Source organism: Sorex fumeus, unplaced genomic scaffold (assembly GCF_029834395.1).
Source record: "Sorex fumeus unplaced genomic scaffold, SorFum_2.1 ptg000072l, whole genome shotgun sequence".
NCBI classification, from domain to species: Eukaryota; Metazoa; Chordata; class Mammalia; order Eulipotyphla; family Soricidae; genus Sorex; species Sorex fumeus.
In genome coordinates this window covers 14758983-14771097 of record NW_026606129.1, presented here as the reverse complement: position 1 = coordinate 14771097, position 12115 = coordinate 14758983, and the positions used below count along the sequence as shown (strand labels likewise).

At 45.8% G+C, this 12115-nt stretch overlaps 1 protein-coding gene across 1 annotated transcript in view; it reads right to left on the bottom strand.

The window, feature by feature from the left end:
* ACAD11 (acyl-CoA dehydrogenase family member 11) overlaps positions 1 to 12115 on the bottom strand; it is a 92803-nt gene that overhangs the window by 78065 nt on the left and 2623 nt on the right. Inside the window, exons 2-5 of the mRNA XM_056129670.1 lie at positions 8134 to 8233; positions 5283 to 5408; positions 3460 to 3621; positions 653 to 817 (exon numbers count right to left, since the gene is read on the bottom strand). Coding sequence (XP_055985645.1) covers positions 653 to 817; positions 3460 to 3621; positions 5283 to 5408; positions 8134 to 8233 — 553 coding nt within the window. The remainder of the gene's footprint in view (positions 1 to 652; positions 818 to 3459; positions 3622 to 5282; positions 5409 to 8133; positions 8234 to 12115) is intronic.

The following is a 12115-nucleotide window of genomic DNA, read 5'->3' as shown; positions in this document are numbered from 1 at the left end:
ACAAGGCAAGACCCTGCTTCTAGAGCCGCCTCAACGGTCTCTTTGCTAAATATGTTTAATGGGTGAGAAAACATCAAAGAAATAGGAACACGTGTGTGTGTGTGCATGTTCGAAAATCCTTTTGCTTTTATTCTTAGTGCCAGGTATTAAACCCAGGATCTCAGACATACAAAGCACCTCCTCTATCACCCAGGTCTGTCCCTGTGCCCCCAACTCTGTTAGCAGGTCAACTGAATCATCCAGGATGAGGTACAGCACTCAAGGCAGAAGCTGCAAAAAGTCTTTCCGCCTGGGCCAGAGCAATAGTACAGCAGGGAGGGCGTTTGTCCTGCACTAGTTTGACCCAGGTTCGATCCCCGGCGTCCCATATGGTCCCCCAAGCACCGCCAGGAGTAAGTCCTGAGTGCAGAGCCAGGAGTGACTCCTGAGCATCGCTGGGTGTGACCCCCCCCCACCGCCCCCCAAAAAAGTCCTTCTGCCAGGTTCTGAGTGGGGAAGACAGTCTGAAATGTTGGTGGGGCACAAGATCGGGACTCTGTTCCTTTGGGATGCTGGTGGGGGGTGGGGGGCGAAATCAAGAGACAGAGATATCTGCTCAGCACGGATGCCTCAAGTCAGAACACCTCCACTGACTGCCAACATGCCCCAATACCTCTTTCGGGTGGAACACTATGTTGTCTAGTTTGAAATCTCCATGAATCAAAGTCTCTTCATTGTCATTATCCGGCAGGTTTTGCATCAGCCACTCGGAGAGCTGGTTCATGGCTGGAATGTCCTGATGAGCCGCAGCCTGGTACTGCTTTGTCCAGGTTGATACCTTAAGTCAGAGGAGGAAGAGAAGTGCGGTGCTGAGCGGACATGTAAGGTGCAGCAATTCTCAAAGGAAGACAAATTCAATGACAATAAATTGAATTACAAGCCTGAGAGTGACATTCATGTTCATCTAAAACACTCAGGTCAACTTAAAACTTAAACATAGACATTGCTCTTCCACCTAGATGCATTTTACATCATTAGTTTTACCAGGGATAAAAACTTGCCCAGGAAGCGATAAAGTAGGTCCTGGTCTTTATTGAGCAACTATTTTTGTCACCGTCACAGTCATGGTCCTCCTATTGTTCATCGATTTGCTTGAGCGGGCCCAGTAATGTCTCCATCATGAGACTTGTTGTTACTGTGTTTGGCATATTGAACACATCACGGGTAGCTTGCCAGGCTCTCCGAGAGGGGTGGAGAAATAGAACTTGGATTGGCCATGTTGGCTGCGTGCAAGGCAAACGCCCTACCGCTGTGCTATCGCTCTAGCCCAACTATTTTTGTAGAAGGAAAAAATTAATAAATATGCACACAAATCAACAAACATAGAAAAAAATCTCTGAGGGCTGGGGAGACAGTACAGTAGGTGGGACACTCGTCTTACATGTGACCGCCCTGGGTTCAATCCACAACACCCCAGATGGTCCCCTGAACCCCACCAGGAGTGATCCCTGAGCACAGAACCAGGAGTAAGTCTGCCGGGTGTGGCCCCAAAACCAAAAACAGAAAAAGAAAATCTCTGGATGGGCCATAAGAAACAAGTAATCCCGGGGCTGGAGAGATAGCACAGCGGGTAGGGCATTTGCCTTGCACACGGCCGACCCGGGTTCGATTCCCAGCATCCCATATGGTCCCCTGAGCACCGCCAGGAGTAACTTTTGAGTGCAGAGCCAGGAGTAACCCCTGTGCATCGCCAGGTATGACCCAAAAAAAGCAAAAAAAAAAAAAAACCAACCAAGTAATCCCTAGCTACCACAGGAGAAGAGAAGACTTGGAGAAGAGGAGAAGAATTTTCACTTTCCATTTTCATATGCTTTATTGTTAAGCATGGCTCTGGCATGCAGGTACCAGGACTTTTTTTCGGACCGCAACATTTCCTCATATGCATAGTGATCAATGGAAAGTAATTGATCTCGCATTTGTCCCTGAAAATTATGCTTGAGTAGCGGTGGGAAAATTTGAGCAAAAGATAATGCCCAACCGGAAAAAAAGATAGAATATTATTGACACACTACAAGCATGAAGAGTGCAATGCCTTTCTGTTCTTAGAACTAAATGCAAACAAATCCGCCTCTTCTCAAAACCCTCCGTCTGTGGAGACCATCTGACTGACAGGCACCCTCTCTCTCTTCCTCCTCCTCAAGGCACCACTGTGAATTAAGAGCAGTCAATGTCTTTGTCTTTGGAATCAAACAGACCTGGGTTTCAATTTTATTTTTCCTGCTTTTTGGGTCACACCCGGCGATGCACAGGGGTTACTCTTGGCTCTGCACTCAGGAATTACTCCTGGCGGTGTTCAGAGATCCTATAGGATGCTGGGAATCGAACCCGGGTTTGCTGCGTGCAAGGTAAATGTCCTACCCACTGTGCTATCACTCCAGCCCCCTGGGTTTTAATTTTATCTAAGCCCCTTACTGGTGTAGTGTTTAATACCTATAAACTTCATCTGCAAAATGGAGGCCAGACCAACTGTCTCAGGGTTATTATGATGACCACAAAGGAGTTATGTCCAACATGGAGCACACTCAGCTCGTGTGCAATACACACTAACGCTTCCTTCCTCAGCATCCCACAGATGACGCACTTAGGAAGGCCCACAGTCCCGTACACACCTGGCCTTGCTGTTCCTTTGATCTGAAATGAAAGGTTCTTCCCTATAGCTCTGCCTTTCATCCTTCCTTAACGACACAGTGTGAGACCTCTCTCCGGGGAGCAGCCCCCCTGGACAAGGTGGGCCACTCTGCACCCTCCACACAGAACAGCTCTTGTGAAGAATTTCCTTTCGCTACTCAATCACATGCTCTCTCATCATTTTTCAAGTTTCATTGATGTGAGATTCATAAGTATGACTAAGTGTTACCTCCGGAGAACTTACACCAATTTTCTTGACTTCTTATTTGGCAGGGCTCAAACACACAGAGATGCTTAATAAATATCTGCCAACCTCATTTAAAACAGGGAAAATCATGTCCAAAAAATGCATCGGTAAGGTCAATGGAAGCAGAAACAACTCTAAGTGTGCATTTGTGTTTATGCCATTTGCTACAGAAGCTTTTGCTAAGTAAGACTTGATCTAAAAGAATCAAATGGGGGCTGAAGCGATAGAACAGTGGGTAGGGTGTTTGCCTTGCAAGTGGCCGACCTGGGTTCGATTCCCAGCATCCTGTAAGGTCCCCCAAGCATCATCAGGAGTAGTTCCTGAGTGCAGAACCAGGAGTAACCCCTGTGCATCGCTGGGTGTGACCCAAAAAGGAAAATAAAAGAATCAAATGGCATAATTAATACAAGTAAGTCTCTGAAGCCTGATAACAAAAGCCAGAGCTGTGTTTCAGAAATGGCTATAATCAAAGGTTTTCTTCAGGCTGATAACATTTGTCATTGCGAAGAGCTGGAGGAGGGAAGCTCTTCGTGAAGCTGAGTTACCTGTCGCTTGCAGTAGCCAGAGCCTCGCCCGTAGCCCCGCAGCCCGAGGGAACGTATGTCTAGGGAGTGCAGCCGTGCAAGGGTTTCTATCATGGCCACATATATGGCCGTACGCTCTGCCGGGCTAACACCGGGAATAGTGAAGTCACGAAAGATGCGACCCTGTGGACACAATCACAGTAGTTGACTTAAAACCAGATACATCCTACATACCAATTCTTTGCTGGGTCATCACCCCTTTGTGCCTACCCACAAGATATGGATAACAGATCCAAACCCAATTCTTTGGAGAGTAGGCTAGAAAAACCCTTCTCTGTGAAAGAGATTTAATATCCAAGGAGATAAGCTGAAGGGGGGATTCAAGGGCATGATGGGATAAAAAATAAAATTAGAAAAATGATAAAGGAAAAAAATACTCTCAAGACAGTTCACAGAAGAAAAAAATCATATTTTACCATTTTCAATGTATTGTTCTTTTCTTTCTTCTTTTAAAAATTCAATCACTGTGAGATAACAGTTATAAAGCTATTCATGATAGGGTTTTAGTCACACGATGTTCCAACACCCATCCCTCCACCTGTGTCCATTTCCCACCACCACTGTTCTCTCCTGCCCTCCCCCCCAAGAGCCGGCCCCTATAGCAGACACTTTTCTTATCTCCCTCATCGCCCTCTTTTTCTCTCTTTCCTTTTCTACCACTTGATGAAGTGGTTTGCATTGCCCTTAATGGCTTGATGTTTTATTGGCGGAGTCTTTCCTCCTACCCTCTAGAGGCAGGTACCATGGTAGGTAGAGATTGGTACCATGACACATAGCTCTTTACTGACACCTAGCGGAAGACTGAATAAGAATCCAACCGTACTTCCCACACTGTGCACTTGACTTAAAAAGAAAATGTATCTCTCATCCTGGTGAAAGTAGCCTATAGACTGAATATGACTGCCACTCAATGCCTCTTTTGCAAACCACAGAACCCAAAAGGAGAGAGCGAACAAGAGGGAATGCCCTGCCGCAGAGGCAGGGTGGGATGGGGGGTGGGGGTGGGAGGGATACTGGGAGGTGGAGAATGGGTACTGGTGGAGGGATGGGTACTCAATCATTGTATAACTGAAACCCAAGCACAAAATATTGTAAGTCTACAACTGTACCACATGGTGTTTCACTAATAAAACATAATTTAAAGAAACAAAACAAAACAAAAAGAAAATGTAAGCCATCACAAAGCAAACTATCCAAAATGTTTACTAATGAACTACCAGTTATTAATACATGACTTTCTTTTTTTAATGTGATGACCTCTATTTCCTCTACCTAATTTTTAAAAAATTTTTATTAGTGAAACACCATGAGGTACAATTGTAGACTTACAAATTTTGGTGCTTGGGTTTCAGTTATACAATGATCCGGTATCCATTCCTCTACCAGTGCCCATTTTCCACCACCACTGATCCCAGTATCCCTCCCACCCCCCTTTCCCCCCCATCCCACCCTGCCTCTGTGGCAGGGCATTCCCTTTTGTTCTCTCTCTCCTTTTGGGTGCTGTGGTTTGCATTGAGTGGCAATCATGTTCAGTCTATAGTCTACTTTCAGCATGCATCTCCCATCCTAGGAGGATCCTCCCAACACCTTTATTTGGTGCTCCCTTCTCTATCCGAGCTGCCTTTTCCCCTAGCATGTGTGGCTGGCCTCCAAGCCATGGAGTGAACCTCCTGGTATTTATCTCGGCTATTCTTGGGTGTTAGTCTCCTATTTTGTTACTCTAATACATGACTTTCCAACTCAAAAGAACGGCATCGGCAAAGCAGGATGAAATGTAAGCTTACCTGCACATGTTCCATCACATAAAATTCTGTTCCAATGACCGATGTATCAGTGCAGTACAACAAAGGCTTGGGAACAGGGAATCCAACAGCGAACAAAGCTTTCTGGACTTGAAATTCCCTATCAATCTAAACAGAACAATTGCTCATTAAAAATCAGAAATAGAGGGTCTGGAGTGATAATACAGCAGGTAGGGCACTTGCCTTTTACATGGTTGACCTGGGTTTGATTCCCACACCCCCATATGGTCCCACAAGTGCAGAGTCAGAAATAAGCCATGAGGACAGTTGGGTGTGACCACTCTCTTCCGCCTCAAAAAAAAAAAACACTGAAAATGAGAAACATAGGGGCTGGAGCAATAGCACAACAGGGTGGGCATTTGCCTTGCATGCAGCAGACCCAGGTTGAATTCCCAGCATCCCATATGGTCCCCCAAGCACCACCAGGAGTAATTCCTGAGTGCAGAGCCAGGGATAACCCTTGAGCATTGCTGGGTGTGACCCAAAAAGCGAAAAAAAAAAGAGAGAGAGAGAGAGAAATGTAGGAATCTAATTATATGTGGACTAATACTCAGGTGGTCAGAAATCCAATTTTTTTACAGTTTAATTAATAAGACTACAACAGTGTTTGAGTTTAATTAATAGGACTACAACAGTGTTTAAGGCACTGATGTACAAAGATGCTCATATCAGCATCACAGAAATGTTTATGACCTGCCACCCTGTCTTCATGCCACCTCTGGTCCATTCTTCCTTCTCAGTTCCTGTTTCTCTCTGCCCGCCCCCTGCCCGCCATTCTTTGTTGATTAACATTATAGTTTTGGTGCATACCTCACTCCACCACCACTAACATACCTCAACCTTCCACCTGTGCCCCTCTGTGACATCTGAGCCACCTATGGTGGATCCCAGTTGAGAATATTCAACCTGGTCTTCTCAGTGCCTAGGGTTTATCATCAACAGATACTATCCATGCCCTTGATTTGTCTCTCTTCATACCGTAGAGGGGTGAGATCATCCAGAACTTTCCTGAACTTCCTGGATTCTACCAGCCTCTGGCCTATTTTGGCTCAATATCAGACCCTCCAATTCTACTCGATCCATTTCAAGACAATATCCACAAAGGACTCATAGGATAACAACTTCCTTAGTATTCTCCTCAAGAACTGTCCTTGCGCAATTATGACAACAATGAATTAGGCCACACTGCACATGATGATTGTTGTGAGGCCGAAAGAATAGACGTGGTCCAACTAGAGCAGATGAGCCACAACCAAGGCAGGCACAGCCCACAGAGCTGGAGAGAAGAGTGTTGGCAGGCCCTGGCCCTGAGAACTGTGGGCAGAGACAGCCAGAAACCTGCTTCTCCAGTATAGCCCTAAGGAAAGCTGAGGGACTGGAAATAATAATAAAAAAAAAATCTCCAGAGCCAGGCCCCTGAGAGTCTTCTGTTCCATTCTGATGTTTTCTGGAAGGATGACAGCAAGCTGAAAGGCAAACAGAGTTGTTTGTGGGGGTGAATCTCTGGGTACTGCTGGGGCAATCCCTTCAACCAGGCCATGGTGGGCCTGGATCAGTTGCTCAACGTTTTTTTTTTTTTTTAAGAATAAGGAGATGAGTTGCTTTAGTTTTGGTGGACTAATATGAGACCAAGAAAGTTCGAATCTGCTTTTTGTTTTACTGGGATAGGAAGTTCCTCCCTCAGTGGCCCCCTTCTCCAGAAGGCTGGGCTGGAAGAACAGAATCGCATTAATAGACAACACACAAACAGCGCTCTGCAGGTGCCCCAGAACTGGCCACTTTTGCTTTCTTCTTGTCTCTGGAAATCCATGAATTATCTCTGTGTTCTGAAACAGTATTTTTAATGATCTCTTATAATGCTGACTCAAATCTCATCTTTAGAGAACAGTGTACAATAATGTTTCAATATTTCTTTTGTCAGCAAAAGATCAGGGCCATAGCAAATGAAATAATTTGATGAGTGGATATGGTTAGAAGGTATCATGATATCCTTTTTTTTTGGTTTGATTTTTTTTGGGGGGGAGGGAGGTGACACACCCAGCAGTCTCAGGGGTTATTCCTGGCTCTGCACTCAGGAATCACTCCAAGCTGTGCTCAGGGGACCATATGGGGCATCAGGGATACAACTTGGATCAACTGTGCGCAAGGCAAATGCTCTACCCACTGTACAGGCCCAGGATATACTTTTTAAAACAATTTACACAACCAACTTAGAAAACATCTATAAATGAGTAGCACTGAACAGAATCATTGGGTGACTGTATTTCTTGACAATTGAATACAAAGGAATAAAATCCAGGCGATACGGATCAGTATTCATAGACCTCAAGGCTATTAATAGCCTAAAGACCTGTAAGCTATATCCTTTTCAAAAAGGGATACAATTCAAGTGGATTTGTTTGCTTGTTTGTGGGACACACCCAGCTGTGCTCAGGCCTTCATCATTCCTCTGTGCTCAGGGGTCAGTCCTGGCAGTGCTCAGAATCATTGGGTGACTGTATTTCTTGGCAAGTGAATACGAACAAATAAAATCCAGGCGATACGGATCAGTATTCATAGACCTCAAGGCTATTAATAGCCTAAAGACCTGTATCCTTTTCAGAAATTGAACCTGGCATGGCCCCATGCAAGGCAAGTGCCTCACCTGCTGTACTATATCTCTAACCCCACACATTTTAATTTTAATCGAAGAAACCTTAATCTAAGAAATACAATGCATTTCTATTATTTAATAACCATGAGATGACTTGAGAGCCATTCAGAGGGCCTGGGCATGTACGAAAACACACGCATTTGTCAACCAGGAATCCACCACTGAGCTTACATACTGTACCTTATGTGCTTTCGGAAGCAGAGAACCAGGAGGTTTTTTCCTGAGTACATATGCTTGCGAGCCCTTCTGGAGATAAAAAGTGGGATTGGACTGTCCTGATCTGGAGAGTAGAAAAAAGGCCAGTTACAAAGAAAGGTTTTTCTTCTCCGAGTTCTACCTAAATAGTAGAAGAAACGCAAAATGAAAACAAATCCATCTTAGGGCTGGAAAGTCAATGGGGGTGCAACTGGGAGGCCAGAACCTGTTGGGGGGATGGTATAAAGCAGAGAGGGAAATAGCAGTAGCTGGGTGTAGAACCCACACAGGGAGCAGAGGGGACCACCCTCCTGCCAGCCCACTGTGAGATGTATCAGAAGTTCCTAGAACAATGCCAAGATCTAAGTAGAGAAAGTCCAGAAGCAGAGACTGTGGGTGACCAGTCAGAAAATAAAGGACACTGGATGGGGCTGGAGGGTTAATGCAGCAGGTCAGGCACCTGCAACGCACATGCCTGGCCTGGCATGTGAAAGGCAGGTATAAGTTTCTTAGCCACTCTTACGGGTACCATTTCTTCTGCTGCTTTTGAGTTACTTTTTTTTTAAGTGTTTCCATGCTGATTGAAGATCTTGATTAGGGAATATATTCTAATAGAAACAGCAGGCTGGATGGAAAGGACCACTTGAAATGTCTTATTCTACTTCTGTACCCACCCCCATATATTGAGTTTCCTACACCCTGGCATAATAACCACTTTTTTTTTGCAATTTCCTCCTGAGAAAACATACACATAAGCACACGTATTCTAGTACCTGCAAGTTGGCATACTGAACAGACTAGTTGTTTTTAATTGCTGGTCCTTAGCCCAGTTCAAATGCTGCCATTTTGTGAAAAAGGTATTTTAGTTGTTTTTTGGGGTTTTTTTTTTTGCTTTTTTTGGGTCACACCTGGCAATGCACAGGGGTTACTCCTCGATCTGCACTCAGGAATTACTCCTGGCAGAGCTCAGGGGACCATAGGGGATGCTGGGAACTGAACCCAGGTCAGCTGTGTGCAAGGCAAACGCCCTATCCGCTGTGCTATCGCTCCAGTCCCTGTGAAAAAGTTATTGCCACTTAAGACGTGGAAGGCCTGGACAGAATTTTTATTTTATATTACTAGGTTTAGCAATGAGCTGGAGCGATAGCACAGCGGGTAGGGCTTTTGCCTTGCACACAGCCAACCCAGCTGACCCGAGTTCGATTCCTCCGCCCCTCTCGGAGAGCCGGGCAAGCTACCGAGAATATCTCACTCGCAGGACAAAGCCTGGCAAGCTACCCGTGACGTATTCGATATGCCAAACACAGTAACAACAAGTCTCACAATGTTATTGGGCCCGCTCGAGCAAATCGACGAACAACGGGAGGACAGTGACAGTGACAGTGACAGATTTAGCAACATGCCCATGGAGTGGCTCAATGGCAAAAAAAAAAAAGCACCTGTCTTGCAAAGACTGAAAGAATGTGAGTTCAGTTCCCTGGGCTTCCATATGCGCAGAATATGAGCCCGGGACACTTGGAGCCACATTCCTGAGTACCACCAGGATTGATTCCTGAGTGTAGAGCCAGGAGTGAGTGACCCCTAAGCATTGCAGGGTGTGATTCAAAAACTTTTTTTAAAAGGATCCTAAAAAGGTTGGATTAGGACACCTGCATCTGTCCTTGGAGAGAGAAGCCCCACAGGTATCACCAATGCTAGTGGAATGACCCAAACACAGTTCCCCACAATGAACATACTCATAAGTCAGGTCCCAGAACGGACAGGGAGGTGCAAGATCATCCCACTGCTCTGGGGAACTCAGTCAGCAGAGTCCAGTGTTTGAGCCCACCCATTGCTACAGCAAAGGGAAAAGAAGGGGCATTCACAAAAAGCAAGCTCAGCGTCAAAAGCGTTGGACCCCATCAGACACAGAGACTTCCTTTACAGACCTCTCAGCTCAGATGCAGAGGCCAAATCCATGCTGTTTTCTCCTGCTCTGGATTCCCAAAAGGAGAGAATTAACAAGAGCACTTCATATGTCCATAGAGAAGGAGAAAAGATTTGGGGTATCCAAAAGTGCTCAAGGATGACTCCCAGTTCCATGCTCAAATGACCATGCGGTGGTACCAAGTCGGGGTTAGCCACATGCAAGGCGAACACCTTAACTCCTGCACAATGGCTCCAGCTCCAATAAAAGATTTTTTTTAAACCCGTTTTTCTCAATACGGGAGACAAATCTCAGAGCCAGAACATCACCCCAGTGGGGGTGGGTCAACACACAAGTTTCAGATATGTAAAAATACCTATAGGTAGAGGGCCAGGGAGGGTCTTTGCCTTGTACCGGCTACCCAGGCTTGATTCCTAGGCACCCCATGTGGTCCCCGCGCCTCGACAGGAGAGATCCTTGAGCACAGAGCCAGAAATAAACCCTGAGCATTGCCTGCTATGCCCCCCAAAAAAAACAAGAAAACAAACAAGTCAAAGAAAAAAATTCTTACAGGATTGTTTCAAGGGCCAGAAAACGAAGAACAGAAGAAAGCATCTGTTCTAAGAAGTGGGGTCGAGCCATATCGATAATACTGCCGGTAGGGCATTTGCATTGCATGCAGTTAACCTGGGTTCAATTTCCGGCACTCCATATGGTTCCCCCGGCACCACCAGGAGTAATTCCTGAGTGCAGATCCAGGAGTAACCCTGAACATCGCCAGAAGTAACCCCTGAACAACATTTTGGGTGTGATCCAAAAGGCCAAAAAAAGGCGGGGGGAGGGTCTCGAATGATCGCAGCTAGGCAGATACACTTCTGCCGCCCCCCCCCCCAACCCCATACAAGTTTGGAAATACTCAGGATTGCAACTGTTTGTTGGGAATCTTTTGTCTCTGGTGTTGAAAGCACCAGTGGAGTTATGTTCTGATCAAGTGTGATCAAGTTCATACTGAAACCAGATCCACCTCCACCATCCGCTCTGATCACAGCTGGGTGTGCTCATTCGAGTTCCGAAATCAAATGCACAATAACAAAGATAACAACCAGACTGGCAAATGTGAGGGGACATTGAAGTCTCTCCTTCACCCTCTGAATTTCCACAAATTGAAGATGATGCCAGCAGTATCTGAAATGAATTTTCCAGATAGGTCAAGAAACATAAAAGCAAATGGCATAGGTTATAAACTTGAAAAATATGAGACCATATGGTTCAAGAGACTTAAATATGCAAATATGGAGGGGCTTGGGGATGTGATACGATGGGAGAGTGTATGTTCTGCATAACAGAGATTCTGGGATCCATCACCACAAAATCAACCAACCAAAGAAAAGAAATCTGGAGCAGCAGAGGAAAAATACCCCTTAAGAACATACTCTGAAGGGGTTAGGAAGATAGTACAACAGGCACATGGCCAACCTGGGTTTGAATCCCTGGCACCCATAGGGTGCCCAGAACCCCACCAGGAGTGATCCCAGAGTAAGAGCTGGGAGTAAAGCCCTGAGCACTGTTGGGTGGGGCCAAAAATAAACAAAAACCCCAAAGCCCCAAAGCAGATCCATATCAGAATGTGTTCTGATGCTCAGCCATAATGCGCCAGAGGAAGATGAGATATTCTGGGTAGAGTCACAAGTGAAATCAAGGTGAGAGAGAGAGAGAGAGAGAGAGAGAGAGAGAGAGAGAGAGAAAGAAAGAGAGTTAACAGGGCACATGACCACCACTGTCAGAAGCAACCTTCAGGCACAGGCCAGAGATGCCCCCAAGCATCACCAGGTGTGGCCCCCAAGCCAAACAAACAAACAAAAAAATGAACTCAAACTGAAGATTCTTGACTAAGGTAATGGAATTACCCATTGGTTGGCCAAGAATAAGCCTAGTAAGGAGGACGACCTCAACAGCAGCAGAAGGCACTGGAGGGAGGTAGGGAGGGCACGTCTTGCAGGCAGCCAACCCGGGTTTGATTCTCAGCATCCCATATGGTCAACTGAGCACTGCCAGGAGTGA